Below are 16,386 nucleotides of genomic sequence, written 5' to 3'. Positions count from 1 at the left end.
CCTGTGGTTTCTATCTCTCCTCCTCGACCCCTTCACTCCTGTGCAGCATTGTCTCCCTACAGGGGGTTGATGGGTCCTATCACCCAGCCTGGTGCTCTGTGACCGCTGTCAAAAGCTCACCTCAAGAGGGCAGCTCTTGCTTCCCTGCTGGTCATGAGGAGATATCCTGGGCCACAATGCTGCTGCCTTGTTCACTGAATAATGAATATTTATATATATATATATATAGTATATATATATATATATATATAATATATATATATATTTAAAAGAAGTCTCTGCAAGGTCATAAAACAATGTTTAGCAATGGTAATTGAACCATGCATTCTTGGCTTGATTAGGGATATTTGTTGAGACGGGATGTATATAGAGGATGTATGGGACCAGCTGTATGCACTATGGGTATAGGAGATTATGTTACTGGAGTACTGCATTTCAGTTCTACCCAGTACATTACAATCTGCAAAAATGTTGCTAGGCAGGCAGTAAAAAGAACAGACTAAATGCCCCCCTCTCCTCAGGGCAAGCCTCAAGCACACTCAGTGAACATGTACATCCCAGCTCTGTGGAGAAACAGGGCAGACCTTTCACAAGCCCCGGCTCTGATCACAGGACATCACCTGTTCTACTGTCCTGGCTCCATGCAGTCAGATCCTGTTAGGCTTGCATCAAGACTGTACAATCCTTGCCAGCTTGATTAGGTCTTCAATTTCATTATACATGACTTATACGGTAGATCAGTTTCATTTAAATTTCATCCCAATATGAAATTGTCATCCTGATTTTAAAACTGTCAAAATATCAGAATATAAAACAGGAGCAAGGCCATTGGAACGGGGCGAGAGGATAGGGAGGGACGTTTTCATTACTGCTCCCAATTCAAATCAATACTACTGTGCTCCTGTACTGCGTTGCTCGGTGCACATCTATACAAATGCATGAGGCTTGCCAGCAGTACAGAACTATTTTATTATGATGTCCAACCCCTTTCTTATTTTAATCAGGGTTAGCCGAAGTGCTCTCCTGCAGGACAAATTCCAGCCTGACCGCTCCTAATGACCTGCCAAGCAGCCGGCATTCTTCAGTAAGAAGAGGTATATGTCAGGTTCCATTTCCCTTCACTAATGACATTGCTTTACTCAATGCCATTACGGGAGTGTCTCTTTTATATTGTTTGAGACTAACTGCCTGTGAAATTGAAAAAAAGCACTGCTAAGAGGTCACAGATTACCAGGTAGCACAGAGGGTGTTAAACATGTAGTTTATTAACACAAAAAAACTAGTGAACAATAAATTTTCCCTGATAAAACTACACATAGAAATACTACATAAGATACACACACCCAACCCATTCATTTACTGAAAAGCCATAAAGAAAACTATACAAAAGGATGCAGGTTTAGGCTATTACACAATACATCATTCTGCTAGACACACTGAATAACGTGCATAAGCAATACCATCAAAACCATACTTATCAACGTATGAAAAATCCCTGGATTTAAAAGTATTTAAAAAGACAAATCTGTCTATTTGAGGATGGTTACTGTCATTTACACAATGTATTTATCACATCCTATTAACATGCTTGTATTTCATTATACAGTAAATTATTTTTTACAGTCAGCAAGTCTGCTGGAATGGAATGACCTCACAACTGAGTTGCTGTAGTTCGCTCTACACAAGTTTAGTAACCTTCAGTCTGTTCCTAACGAACCCATCAACTTCATCTTGGAACATCAGGGCTGACCTGGCAAGTGTATTCTTTTCAGAATGTCAGCTCAAGCAAAAACACAGAACTTTTTCAAATACGTGTTTGCAGAAGTGTTTCAGCCAGAATGAACAGTTGTGAAATATTAATGATAACACAATTGATAGGATGACACACCTTTGTCTTTAAAAAAAACACCCATTAGAAGAGTCCCCGATACAGGCAGCAGTTCTATCCGACAAGGAAGTCGGTTCTTTGTTGTTCTTTCCGCACGGCTGACAGCTGCCCAATTATTGCGATCCCTGTAAAAGGGCTTGCTTATTAAAATGACTCGCAATTTTTTACAGCTATTCAATGGAGTTTAGAAGAGGCACAGGATCTGTACTGATGTCTACACCTCCCTGACATTTATGGAAATTGTGACGTTCTATAAGGGATAAAAAAATTTAAAAAAAAATTCTATTGCAATTCCTATCATCAAAACCTACAAGGGTGTCCAATCCTGGTCCTGCAGGGCCCTTCCACTGCAGGTTTAACGAACAACTTCAGGGTCTGGATGGAGGTTTAAATCAGTTCAATTAAACAATTTAGATTACGATTGGAACAAAGCCCAGTGAAATACCCCAAAATAGCGTTTACACAGTAAAGGTGATCCCACTGCACAGCTGCGTCTTTGCTCAAGAGCCAACTCCAAAACCCGAGCAGAATGCTTCATGTAACGTTCGAGGATTTCGCTGCTGCAACTTCATCACAGGCTTTGCGAAAGGAACTAAAACCACCATCTGGAGAAATAAAAGCACACACACTCCATCACAGCTGGTCAAATAAAAAAAGATGTCAGCTTAGCACTGCGCCATGCCAGCCTTTTAATCAGCCAGGACGACAGAAGGGCAGTCAGATCACTTCGTTTAAGAGGTGTCCAGTTTGCTCAAGAAAGCCTTCTTCTGGAAGTGCTTCCGAAAGGCAGGGTAAAGTCTTCAATAACAGCCTAAATACTACTGGAAATACAGCTCTCCCTTGCTACTGCACCATTCAAGGATGCATTCCAGCACGTCTTAGTTTGCCATCTTGTTCACGGTAGACTACCAGCTGACAAGTTCTACAGACACGGAGAGCAATGTAAACAGTGAGCACCGTTTGCATGGTTTCATTACTGGAAAACCCATTCCAGATATTCATTTCTGAGAATGACTTTCATTTCCTCTCAGATCTTTTATTAGTTGTAACTGCTGGTAGTACTAAAATGCATAGTCTCTACACCATAAGATGTGTACAACAGCACCACCTAATGGGTATTGCATGTCATTATCTTGGAGAAAAAAATTATATATTTACTTTAGCACCAACAGTAAGAATTAATAAACAGATACAGAAACTAGAAACATACACATCTCTGATTAATTGTGTGCGTTTCCTATCTTTATCTATCTTTTTAACTGCTTGCAGCACAGCAAACCTAATGGCTGGATCTGCTTGCCAAGTGAGTGGAGAATGGACCAGTTTACACTTTACTGCATATATATATATATATATATATATATATATATATATATATATATATATATATATATAGATGGGAGCAGATGGGAGAGAAGAATGCTGCACTGTGCTGTATGGGATGTTAATAAACCACATGTTTCTGCTCGCTCGGGTCCAACATGACAGCGGTCGATCCGTCTTGCACTGAACGACAACTGCTGCTGGAAACCGTGTCCATGTCTCGCTGGCAGTGCGATGCAGGATGGACGGATGCCTGCACTGCAATTTCCTGACCCTGCTGAGGGGGGACAGCATCCTCTCCTGACTCAATGGTGAAGACCCCGTCTGGACAGCCCCCGATGGCCCGGCCCCCTTTGCCCGCATGCCGCGGGTGCAGCGGGTCATCCACGCGCACTGCTTCAAAGATCTCCTCCACGAAAGCCCTGCAGTTGAGAATGAGCGGAGGCAGAGGGATGCTCCGTGCCAGGTCTTCCATGTGCCGGGCAAACTCCATGGTCTTGTACTGGGTCACTTTGGCCAGCTCCAACGTTTTGGCCGAGGTGATGATGGGGATGCGCTTGGCGATCTCGAAGGCCTTCTGCAGCTTCTCAGCCCCCTCTGTCCGGAAGAAGTCGTTTATGGCCTGCTCAGTCTTGCGCAGGTGGCTGCTGATCATGCACAGACGGGTGATGTTGAGGACCATCACAATGGTGAAGGCGATCAGGCACACGATCACGTAGTACAGCCCCATGTCGCCATGAGTGGAGATCACACGCAGGGTGATGGTGTAGTTTGAGCTCCCAAAGGAGCTATGCGCAATGCAGGTGTAGCGGCCTCGGTCTTCGAAAGCAACCACAGTGATGTTCAACACTCCCCTGTCCAAAACCAGCCACTTTCCTCCTGAAAAAAAACAATACTCAAATACAGTCCTTCCAAAGGGGCTGGGTACATCACAGACTCCTCCGTTACACTTGGCAGCACTGACAGTTAAGGATCTGGAAGTCCTTTAATGTTGTATATCTGTCTCGCATGTTACAAAAAGATCACCAGCAGTCACTTTACAGCTTTTAAAAAGTAAAATGAAGAAAGTAATATTTGTTTAATGTATTATTATTATTATTATTATTATTATTATAATAGTGACTTTGCTAGTGGGCGCATCAATTGTTGTCTCAACTAACCACCCTCACCTGCCATCGGTATAACGACTTTGTTAATGGATGCTGTCAATTGCACCCTCTCATTTGATTAACAGTACCTGCTGCTAATAACTTAATGGACTGTGGGAGTAGATGAAAAACGGACTGACAATGGTTGAAAGAGAGCAGGACGGGTGCTGTATATGCACTACATGTGTAGTGAAAGAACTGATGTTTGAACTTTGAGACCACGGAATATTGTGTTTGAAGTGGACTGTGAAGTTGTGTCATTGTAGCGCAAGGAAGTATAGAAAGAGAACCTCCGCTGGAGTTGAAATCACGGAATGCCTACTCTGATTTGGTAAACTCTACTGCTGCTAAGCTGAAAGCTTGTTGAATCACCACCACATGTTCTATATACCAGATTGGTAACGTTGAACTTCCTTACCACTACCTGCAGTGTCCTTAAACTGTTTTGTAATATCTTGTATACTGTATCCTGTCCTATATTATTCTATGCTTTCTAACGGGGGAGGGGCTGGTTTTAGCTATATATTGCGGGCAGATCACCAATACTCTGGAGCGAGGGATAACTTACACATAACACAGTATAACCCTATACTAAGTGGGAGGCTTTATGCTTTATTATTTATTTGATTGTTGACATCTGATATTTATTGATTTAAGCGAGTTTTGTTTGTGTTATTTCTTTGAGATTTGTTGCACATTTATATTATTTTATGCACTAGTCTCTTTAATTACCCCAGTGAAAAGACCTACTTTAGGGAAATCTGGCTGACCGAGTGCCCACCCCTATTGACTGTAATTGTGATAACATTTCATGATGGATTTTAGCCTGTGGTATTTTTCTTATTTATCAGGTTTTTAACTATTTATTGTAATTTAATAAAAGCTTTGAATTATTACTTCTGCTCCCAGACTGCTGTTCATTTTAGCCACAGGACAATCTACCTACCTACTGTTAATAGTTGCACAAGCGCACCTAACTCCATTCTGGACCTTACCGGATAACAGAAGTGGTGGCAGTGGTCACGCTACTTGGACCCCAACGTGGTTGTCACAGTGATTTAGGTGGGTTTGTTACATTATTATTTGAAGATGCTACGCTAGCTCGGGTGACTCCATCCAAGTGTTCTCTACAGTTGAGCAAGCCCTTTGATAACATATTGAGATATACCTGACTAGTGAATACAGGACGTGACGTAGGAAGCAAGGCATGACACGACATCTTACCTAATTCAGCTTCCTCCAGCACGTGACCCTTGGAGTTGTACCAAATAATATCTGCATCCTGACGTCCTGTAACATCACACGCAATCACAGCACTGGAGCCTTCCTCGACAATGACGTCACGGAGCGCTGGCAGTCTGGCGAGAAGCTGTAAAGGAAGCGCGGTCTTGTTGCGTTGCTGCTCTCGGCCCCACTGTTCTGTGGTATTCTGTGCTTTACCTTCAGGAGCAAACGCTAGCAAAGCGCAAAAAGCAAGAGCCCAAACCATTGCACCGGGATTGTGTTTTAACAGCATCTCAGCTATGAGAACTTACTCAACCACCTAGAAAAAAAAAAAAAAAAAAAAAATAGTGTTCCCATGAAAGTCCAATATCAGCTATTCAGGGACTCTTCAATATGTGATTTTTTCTGGGAAAAAAAAAAAAAAAAAAAAAAACACACTAATTACTCTATTGCAGTTTAATTATAGCGTTTCATAGTACACATGCATACAAATCTATTTCGCTTCGGTGTTCAGGACCAGCACGAACATTACCATACGATGTACTATTTAGTTAAAGGTTCAGTTCATACAAAGCAGCTCGGTACAGTACACTTCACTGACACGCTCAAAAACACAACAGTCTACACATTTCTCATCCCTGACCTTTATTACATTAATATAAAGAATAACTAAATGCGGAAAATAAAACAATTTCAAACGGATTTACAAAAATATGAAACTAAATAAAGCTGTACCTAATACAGACAACTACGGCACCAAAAGGCAAACCCGCTTTCAATCTCTTCCGTCTTCTTTATCCAAAAACCGTACAACTTCTTTATCAGAACTAATTAAACTAAACGCCATGTCACTCCTTCAATCAGCTTACCTCACTTACAATGATTAACAGAACCATTTATTAATCCATGCGACTTGCACCCAACCATAAACACTAAACCTACCCATAAAACTAACTCTGTTACTATTATTTCAACACCACTTGTTTCGCAGCCTGTAGCGGCCTCTAGTACATCCGACGTTCACCGCCTGAACCGAAAGGTAACACTGTACTACAGCAGCAACACTTTGACACACTCCGATACTTTTTACAACGTACCACCTCCTGCTGTAAATCCATCTCAATTTTGCGTGCAGCTTCGTAGCCAGTTTCAAAGCCTCGATTCTGCCTCAGTCCGCTTACACAGTTGCGAAGTCAGTGTGTTATAAAATCTGCATGAAGTGTGTTTATAAAGCATGCAAGTGCGCTCTCTAGCACGGCAGCTAGTAATTAAGCTGGCAATGAATAAGCGGCGTGCAGTTGCTAATATCAGAAATCCATTAACATTAAAGTCCATGGGAAAGTGGTGTTGTTAATAGCCGAAAGTTGTCTTTATCAGGGTTGTTAATAACTGGCATCCACTGTACATATTTCATAAATAAATTTCTAATTTCTGTATTTCCCTCAATTAATTTTTCTTGAAATTACCTATATTAAGCTTAACACAAAACACACATGTGGCTTGACAACATATACACACTGTGATTAAACGTACCTATATAGTGTTCTTCACAAACACGCAACAATGACATACACTTTCTGACATCAGGTCAGTCTTAAAACGAGTAACGCCTGACATCTTTATTACCAAAATAAGAACCCATACCATTGCGTTTTTCCGCCTTCTTTCCTGTCAAGCCGGAAACGGAAGCCGCGTTTGAACTGCGTACGTCCTGTTTTTAAAGTGCTCGAGTAGAAACAGTGCAAAGCTGAAGTGACGTGGCTGTGGGGTTCACGGTACTCCCTGACCGTTTCGGAGCTACACTGTACAGGTAGGCAACGCTATGCTTCGTTACGTCATGCGTTCTTTTGTAAGGATAAAATGTGCTCAGTAATATTATAACACGCAAGTAAAATGAATGTGGTCAAACCTAAGTCCCCGCTACAGGGTCAGGATCATGTTGGGTTATATTACAGTATACAGTCTGGCCTGGAAATTAACAGCTTGAGTAATGCAGATTGGATTCGCCACGTCATCATCATCATCATCAGATACAGCAAACTTGCACAGCCTCTGGATTCAGGCAGGGGCAGGGCAAGTACAACGACAGAGGACTATACCCTACAGTACTGCTGTAGCGCATAGGAAGCGATTGCACTATTATTTCAACGCTGGGTCTAATGCATGAGCAAAGAAATGATGTACTGACATATAGCAACACGAAGACATGGCAATAAACCCTTTGGTGCATTAGTCTGTAAGCTTGCAGAGTACAGTTTGAAGAGCCGGTTAGTTGGATGTGGAATTCTGATAATCTTTGCATATTCATTTGTTAACATTTCTTGTGATTTTCTGTTATTATGGCAAAATCTGAAAAAAAAACCTATTTATTATTATTATTATTATTATTATTAATATTATTATGCTTATGTTCTCAGCCAGACAATGCGTTAATGAAACCCAGTTCTCATAAATGTAAACACAAATAAGTCTGCTATGTTTTATGGCCAGTGTTAATGAATGATGTTGTCTTGTCATATATAAATAAGCACACTTTTGTATTAATATATATTTTTTTCTACCAAACAAAATACAATTTATGTGCAGGAATGTTCCAGGATGTCTGAAGCAGAGAGCGCCAGTGTCACAGGGATGACTTGTGACAGCCAGGAGCTCCCCTTGCAGAGCGAGGATGCTGATGGGGGCTCTATAGAGAGCAAGGCTGGGTCTAGAGTAAAGGGTGGAACTACAGTCAGTGTGACCCGGAAAAGACCTGAAAACCCCCCCTCTCCCTGTGAGCCCCAAGAGCCATGTGAGGAAAAGCAGACAGAGAGAGATGCACGACAGGTAACAATGGTACAGGTGTATGAAAAGCAGACAAAGAGAGATGCACGACAGGTAACAATGGTACAGGTGTGTGAAAAGCAGACAGAGAGAGGTGCACGACAGGTAACAATGGTACAGGTGTGTGAAAAGCAGACAGAGAGATGCACGACAGGTAACAATGGTACAGATGTGAGAAAACCAGACAGAGAGATGCATAACAGGTAACAATGGTACAGGTGTATGCACAGTAATCAAGACTCAAGGCATTTGTTTATATTGTTTTTATCTAGCAATGCATTAAGTAATGAAGGCACGTTTAATTGCTAACCTGTATGTGCTGTGGGTCAGCAGTGCCACCTGGAATTGAGAACATTTGTCCTCCAGCTGCAGTACTTTAGAGTGGAGTTACTTTGCCAGTGTTTTGCACAGTGTAGATTACAATTCTACAGGAAGCATTTCTAAATAATGAATAAGTGAACTTGGTGAATCACTTCTGCTACTTTGTTTCATTACTGTTAATCATCTGGATGCCTGTGGTGTACACATAATCTGGGTTGGGTAAATTCATGTCACTTCCTCTGTATAGGAGACCCAAGCTGCTGTGAAAGCCCAGGGGGGCTGGGGATCCTGGGGAAGCTGGGGCAAGTCCCTCATAACCACTGCGTCAGCTACAGTTGCCACAGTCGGTAAGAGAAGCAGCACTTTATTCATTGTTAGGGACAGGCATTACTGATTCACATGATACATTACATGTGGCTTCTTTTAAAAGCTCTATATGTATGTATGTAAACATGTGCTTTAAAGTGTTTAATATTGCATCAATAGTGCACGTTGTGTAAATGTGCTAGAAATGTGATATCTGCTTACCCGGGACTAGCAAGGGTGTCTGTTCCTAAGAGTCTGAGAATTCCCCAAACAATTGGGAGGAAGGGTAAGGGAGCATGCAGTGTGCAGGCGTGAGGCGTGCAGGCGTGAGGCGTGCAGGTGTGAAGTGTGCAGTGTGTAGGTGTAAGGTGTGCAGCGTGCAAGTGTGCAGGTGTGAGACATGTGAGGTGTGCAGTGTGCAGATGTGAGGCATGCAGGTGTGAGGTGTACAGCATGCAGTGTGCAGGTGTGAGGCGTGCCGCATGCTGTGCTGACTGATTCCTGCTCTGTTTGTTCTATCAAGGCCAAGGGATTTCCCAGGTTATTGAGAAAGCAGAATCATCACTTGGAATTCCGAGTCCTACAGACCTGTCTACAAAAGTGAGGGAGGAAGTAAAGCAAGAGGGTGAGAAGCAGTACAAGTTACCTCGATACTGTCCAACACCTGATAAATCATTGGTCTGTGTGCTGAGTTTTAAAATGCAGAGTCCCTTAACAAAGCAGTCAGGGTCATTTGCTGAATGCACTGTGCGCTGGGTTTGCCACTTTCCATTATTTCCATTATGAAGTTTAAAAACCCAGTTAAGGAACATGCACTATGAAAATGTTACTTAACAGTAAAATAAAAACATGATTCATTTTGTAAATACAGAAGGTCACTGAATTATTTTGACCTTACTAAATCAAATAAGACTCCTTATAATGTACTTATTTCCTCAAGTGTGCATGAAGACCAAGGCTTGAAAGTCCTGTGCACAAGCCAGTTTAAATTGAAAGCCAGCTATGTGTTTAAGTGCAGGTGCAGCAGGCAGTGCAAAGAGCAGCTCTGGTAAGGACAGTGGGAGGAGCGCTCCGGTGGGGGCTGCGATGGGCATGTTCTCATCATTCAGCAGCGTGGTTCAAAGCACTGTGAGTATCTCTAAAGCAGACAAAAGAGAAAATGGGCCCTCGAGGGCTGTATGGGTTTTGTGTCAGAGATGTAGCTATGCATCTTTTATTAAAGAAGAACTAGCCAAGATTAATGCATTATGCCAGCAAGGAATTAAGAATAAAGCACTAGCTACACCTGCAGGTGAATTCAGGATAAAACGCGTTCAAAGAGTAAAGCTGCTGTTTAAAACATTGTTCCTATTTATGGCATTATAACACACGATTCAAGCTCCTGTTTGACATTCTTCCTGTGTTTTATAAAACTCTGTTCAAGCTGCTGTTTGACATTGTTTCTGTGCATTATAAAACACTGTTCAAGCTGCTATTTAACTTTGTTCCTGCGCATTATAAAACACTGTTCACAAGATACATGGTGCTCATAATGATGTTGTTATCTCTCAGGGAAAAAGTGTTATAAGTGGAGGTCTGGATGCTTTAGAATTCATCGGGAAAAAGACCATGGATGCTATAGCAGAAGGAGATCCGGGGTTTAAGAAAACGAAAGGACTGATGATCAGAACTGAAACACTGTCCCAGGTGAACTTTATTTTGTGTGTGTGTGTGTGCATCTAGGTATGCATGTATTCTGTCTGGTACCTTGGAAAACAACCCTATACAGTGTAGCTATTAGAAACACCCTACACAGTATAGCTATTAAAACCACCCTACACAGTATGACTATTAAAACCACCCTATACAGTATAGCTATTAAAACAACCCTATACAGTATAGCTATTAATACCACCCTACCCAGTATAGCTATTAAAACAACCCTACACAGTATTGCTATTAAAACAGCCCTACACAGTATTGCTATTAAAACAGCCCTACACAGTATAGCTATTAAAACAACCCTACACAGTATAGCTATTAAAACAGCCCTACACAGTATAGCTATTACCCGATTGTGGATTCTGTTTGAATTCACCTGGACTGTTTGCATTCTCATTTAGGTTTTACGGGAGGCAAAAGAACAAGAACAGCAACAAACAGCAGGGCAAGTTGCCACGGATACCAGTAGGAAAGCTCATTATGGGATACTGTTTGATGAGTTCCAGGGCCTTTCCCACCTTGAGGCGCTGGAGATTCTCTCCAGGGAAAGTGAAGCCAAGGTAATCAGCAGCGTTTTAATGTGGATTCCAGTCAGGGCTGGAAGCAGCATTGTACTGAGATTTCCATTCTGCACTCGTCATGCTCAGCACCTTCATGCAGATCATCGTTACACGCACACACATTATTACATGTGTCTTAAAATACATATTATTAATTAAAACTTCAAAGTATTCAAGATTCTGATTATTCAGATTTGAAGCTGTTGTCATTTGGACGTTACTTTTGAAATGGGAATGATTTCTCAACAGAACTGCTTTTGGAGGTTCTGGCTCAGTGCTTGCTTTGTGTTTGTCCAGGTGAGATCAGTCCTGACCTCGATGTCTGGGGAGGAGCTCGCCACTTTGAAGGAGGAGCTGCAACTGATCAAAGAAGCCTTTTCACTGGGGGAGTTTGACGATGAGGAGGAGGAGGAAGAGAGGAAAGGTAAAACAGCCGTGCAGCACGACTGATCGTCTCGTCAGTGGGGAAAGCTTTCATGGAATTTTAACATGCAGTGCATCAATACTCCAATATCTTCACGTTGAAGCAATGTCATTTCTTGTGTGTACGCAAATAATTCTGCATTTCAATTGAAGCTTCTTTGTCCCAGACTGTTTTGAAATGTGGTTGAAAACAGTTGCAGTATGAATATGTATATATATATATTTCTGCTTTTAGATGATGATGATGATGGTTCAGAGTTCGTGAGAGAGCTGACCGCTGTCATGGCAGAGCTACACGTAGCTATAACTGCAGACAAGCTCGGCAGGGTATGTCCTGAATTCTTAAATCCCTACAGAAATAAAACCTGTTGCACTAAAACAGCCCTTTCCATGATCAGACTGCAGGTTGCATTGCCTTGGTTTGTGTGTCTGCTACATTAGAAAGCTCCTGCTACCGTTTTGCGTCATGCAGGTATGGTCAGAAAACAGCGTTGTGTGTACGCTAGTGCACAGACTGGGATGTGAGAACAGTGCACGTGCGGGCTGTCCTCGGTGGTTTCAGTGAAGTGCAATACCTGTTACATTATTACAGGTTACTTACACTGACACTGGACATTTGTGGTTCTTAATTCAAGGTGGCTCTTAATAAAGGCTATACTGGTAATATTATGGCCTCTGTTTTAAAAATAAAAGAACATGTCTCTCTAGGCCAGAAAAAAGGCACACTGCTGGATGTCTGAAGTTCACATCCCTGAAGAATCGGAGAAGGAAGAAAAAGCTGAAAGCGCAGAAGCAGCTCCCAGGAGTTCTGTTGAGGTCAGAGCAGTTAACTGACTTGAATGGTTATTACAATGCAAACAGTGTGCTGTGAGGCTTGTGTTGCTCAGTAACACTTATTCATGCATGCTGGCTTTGCTGTAGAAAGTGATGTGAAACCTAAAAAGTGCTGCCTTTCATTAAAGGGAGTGTATGTTTGCCTTGCCAATGCAGGGATGGATAGAAGACTCCTATTGCATAGCAGTGTGACCCGTGTGCTTGGTTCTTGCTGTTTATGTGGCTTCCTTTGTCTGATTGGCAGGATATTCACACATGTGCAATCAAAAGCCTGGCAGAACTGACAGCCAGATCAATAGAACAGTTCCATAAAGCAGCGGAACTGATCCTTCACAGCCAGGACCTGGAGTCCACGGCGTTGGAACAGGCCAGATGTTTGTCACAGTAAGAGATGTCCTATTGATTAAATCCAGACTATACTGCAGCACATACAGCCCAGCACAGTGTGCTTCTGCAATGAGGATTGGTACCATATTCAGTGTGATACCAGCAAGAAGAAATACCCAGACCATTCGTTAATGGAGAACATGTTGGCTACCAGCACATCTTCAAGAAGCTGCTTGATGAGATTTTGGGATCAATAAGCTACTAACAACCAAACGAGCAAGATGGGCCGAATGGCCTCCTCTCGTTTGTAAACTTTCTTATGTTCTTATGTTCTTATGTCTTGCTTATTAAATCTTTCTTCAGAGAGAGGATGATGATGATATGTAGACCAGGGTATATTTGTAAATCATAGGGAAAGATTATAATAACTCTGATATTGGAGACCCAGATCCCAGAATCATTTTGAAAGAATATTCAGTGTATTACATTTCATAGTGCATTACAATGTTTCATAGTGCATTACAATGTTTCATAGTGCATTACAATGTTTTTTTTTCTTGTTTTTCAGGATGACCATAATTTTATGTAAAGAGGTTTCAGCGCTGTCTAAGAAGTTCACTTCTTGTTTAAGTACTGTTGGGGTAAGGTGTATTCTATTGCAAGGTACAATACATTTACCGTAGTGTATGTTCCCTGGTTTGCCATGTTTATTAAAATGCCTCCCCATGCCTTGCTGGTCTTTACAATAATTGTGCTTTCCCATACTGTCACTGTGCTTTGTTACACTTTGCTGTGCTTGATTACACTTTGCTGTGCTTTACCATGCAGTCACTGTGCTTTATTACACTTTGCTGTGCTTTCCCATGCTGTCACTGTGCTTTATTACACACTGCTGTTCTTTCCCATGCAGTCACTGTGCTTTATTACACACTGCTGTTCTTTCCCATGCAGTCACTGTGCTTTATTACACACTGCTGTTCTTTCCCATGCAGTCACTGTGCTTTGTTACACTTTGCTGTGCTTTATGACACTGTGCTGTGCTTTTACACTTGTTCTTTCCCATGCAGTCACTGTGCTTTATTACACTTTGCTGTGCTTTACCATGCAGTCACTGTGCTTTATTACACTTTGCTGTGCTTTATTACACTTTGTTACTGTGCTTTCCCATGCTGTCACTGTGCTTTATTACACACTGCTGTTCTTTCCCATGCTGTTTCCCATGCTGTCACTGTGCTTTATTACACACTGCTGTTCTTTCCCATGCTGTCACTGTGCTTTATTACACACTGCTGTTCTTTCCCATGCAGTCACTGTGCTTTATTACACTTTGATGTGCTTTTACTGTGAGAAACTTTTATGAGACTTCAAATAAGGTCAGATGTTTTTAGAGCCCCAAGTCATCACCAGAGAAATGATCTTCTTGTTTTTGTGAGAGTACAACACAAGATGGTTCTCAGTTCAATTGTATATCTACAGTGGTGTGAGGCTGTTGTAAGATTGTTTTCTTTTGCTGTTACTTAATATCTGACTTCATTAAATGTGTATATATTTTTTTTCTAGGCAAATGAAAAGGGTGATATCCTCAATCCACTGATCACTGGAGTCTTTTTGGAGGTTGGTTTAAAATAAATAATGTGTTGTTTGGTTTTTTTTTAATACACAGTTGAATTGCAATACCAACTCATCTACTGACGCCAGTGGGTTTTCTCACCCAGCAAGTGGTTTCCAATAAAGTGACTTCTGGTGTAATTAAACCAGAGGATTATGAAGCATCCAGATGAGTTGACTGCTGTCAGCAGTTTGACCTTCCGGATCATGGAAAAACAGATGGTGATGATTGTTATGTTTATTTTTCAGGCTTCTAACAGTGCCTCGTATATCCAGGATGCTTTCCAGCTCTTGCTACCCGTTTTAGAGGTTTCTCACATCCAGATCTGTACCAGCTCTGCACAGTAGCGGACAATAGGTGGATTACACACCAGTGTCAAAGCTGCAGCTGCTTCATACAAGAGACAAACAAGGGGATTTCAGGGTCTCTGCTGAAGTCTGCAAAAGCTGCAAATGCACTATGCTAATATAATCAAAGCAATCAGCACGGTCAGTAAGATTAATTAACTGTGACCTGTTCTGTACCTGGATGCGCGTGTGTGTGAGAATATAATAATAAAATAATCTCTTCATTATATCTGAAGTGGGCAAAATGTGTTGCATACAGTTTCTTTAAAGTAGTGGTATTTATTTTGCGTGTCATTTTGATCAGATTTTAACGGGACCACATGCCTGGTTTGTAGTGCGAGTCTTATCAATGTCTGCAGGGAGACTGGAAGAAAGGGTTGGCTTTCTTAGATCCAGGTTCTCTTCTTCCTGTCTCCTTTGCCATGAATATGTTGTATGATTTTATATTGAGCCCAGACTGCGTGGCTCATGCAAAGTTGTCTGATCTTGTAGACTTTACAATATGTTTGGTAGTCTTCTATTAAAGGCTGCGCATAATAATATGAGTTTTATAGTACATAGTATACACAAGTGAGATTTAAGCCACTACATTAGAACTATGATGCTATTATAACTGCATCATTGGTAAAATAAAAACGACTGTACAATGTATCAATACAACATGCATCTTGTGTATATATACAATATTGAATGACAGCCCTTTATTTAATGCAAATAAAACTCTCCTATACATTTTGTTTGTGCAGTGTGTTCCTATTGCCCTGTTTCTTCCTGTGTTTCACAGTGAAGCAAGCAGTTTGGGATGCAACAGAATACTTCAACAATGTATAATAATGTGTAAAGTAAAAAAGTGAGCTGTCTTTATCAGTTTGCTAAAACAATCCTGCATTCCCTACAGACTCCTGCAAAAACAAACAAGATGGTTCATAGATTCAATGCATATACATCTCATGGATGGCGCCATATTAAACTGGTTGCAGGAATTAGGCAGGTATAAAAATCCAGCAACCCTGTAGCAAAAGGATTAGATGGGGATGAAGCACACAAAGCAGCAACAGCCAGTCAAGGGGGTCTTCGGGTCAATGAGACTCATTACAGTGATTGATATTTCTTATTGTTATTTCAATGCAATAGGAATAGAGACAAGCATGCATTGCCAGTGCCAGAGGAACCATGAAAGGGACCAGCCCTATAGAGATGTGATCTAAAACAAGGACCCAGTTAATAATGAGTCCGGCGCATATGACATGATTGTGGCATTAAAACAGGGTTTCATGAGCCCCACCCTGATTTACTGTTCTGCTACTTCAGCAAACAAGAGGAACAAGATATTCCTCAGCGTTTTACTGTATTGGCTGTTAAAATGCTCCTGAACCTGTATTTATTAAAACACCCTCCTTCCAACTATTGCACTGCTAATGTGTCTTTGTAGATTTCACTTGCTGTAATCCTTACTACTGTAGCTGCATCCGGGTTTATATTGTACCTCAGTAGCAGTATTTGCACATACTGTAAACTATACTGGGTTGAAAAATGAATCTTGCATTGTAGC

At 41.4% G+C, this 16,386-nt stretch overlaps 2 protein-coding genes across 10 annotated transcripts; one reads left to right on the top strand and one right to left on the bottom strand.

Moving 5' to 3' along the window:
* Positions 1-1,247: 1,247 nt before the first annotated feature.
* Positions 1,248-7,288, bottom strand: LOC121324135 (microfibril-associated glycoprotein 3-like). 4 transcript variants are annotated; one of them, XM_041265643.1, is made up of 3 exons: positions 7,228-7,288; positions 5,584-5,988; positions 1,248-4,090 (listed from the first exon to the last, which is right to left on the bottom strand). In XM_041265643.1, the coding sequence occupies exons 2-3, from the start codon at positions 5,873-5,875 to the stop codon at positions 3,333-3,335; spliced, it is 1,050 nt and encodes a 349-aa protein (XP_041121577.1). In that variant the 5' UTR covers positions 5,876-5,988; positions 7,228-7,288; the 3' UTR covers positions 1,248-3,332. The 4 variants fall into 4 exon arrangements, with proteins under 4 accessions (XP_041121577.1, XP_041121579.1, XP_041121578.1 ...); XM_041265645.1 differs by having other exon boundaries at positions 5,584-5,902; positions 7,228-7,264; XM_041265644.1 differs by lacking the exon at positions 7,228-7,288 and adding an exon at positions 7,117-7,218.
* Positions 7,289-7,305: 17 nt separating this feature from the next.
* fam114a2 (family with sequence similarity 114 member A2) lies at positions 7,306-15,566 on the top strand. 6 transcript variants are annotated; one of them, XM_041265640.1, is made up of 14 exons: positions 7,306-7,393; positions 8,170-8,424; positions 8,975-9,074; positions 9,557-9,658; positions 10,052-10,161; positions 10,585-10,719; positions 11,136-11,294; positions 11,592-11,718; positions 11,953-12,044; positions 12,426-12,533; positions 12,796-12,935; positions 13,447-13,541; positions 14,439-14,492; positions 14,736-14,781. In XM_041265640.1, exons 2-13 carry the CDS (start codon positions 8,182-8,184, stop codon positions 14,444-14,446), a joined length of 1,419 nt encoding a protein of 472 aa, XP_041121574.1. In that variant the 5' UTR covers positions 7,306-7,393; positions 8,170-8,181; the 3' UTR covers positions 14,447-14,492; positions 14,736-14,781. The 6 variants fall into 6 exon arrangements, with proteins under 6 accessions (XP_041121574.1, XP_041121571.1, XP_041121573.1 ...); XM_041265637.1 differs by having other exon boundaries at positions 7,307-7,393; positions 13,447-13,519; positions 14,736-15,566; XM_041265639.1 differs by having other exon boundaries at positions 7,308-7,393; positions 8,170-8,409; positions 13,447-13,519; positions 14,736-15,566.
* The last annotated feature ends 820 nt before the right edge of the window (positions 15,567-16,386 follow it).

This window comes from Polyodon spathula, chromosome 12, assembly GCF_017654505.1.
Source record: "Polyodon spathula isolate WHYD16114869_AA chromosome 12, ASM1765450v1, whole genome shotgun sequence".
NCBI lineage: Eukaryota > Metazoa > Chordata > Actinopteri > Acipenseriformes > Polyodontidae > Polyodon > Polyodon spathula.
The sequence above is the reverse complement of the archived record's forward strand: the minus strand, read 5'-3'. Positions and strand labels throughout refer to the sequence as shown.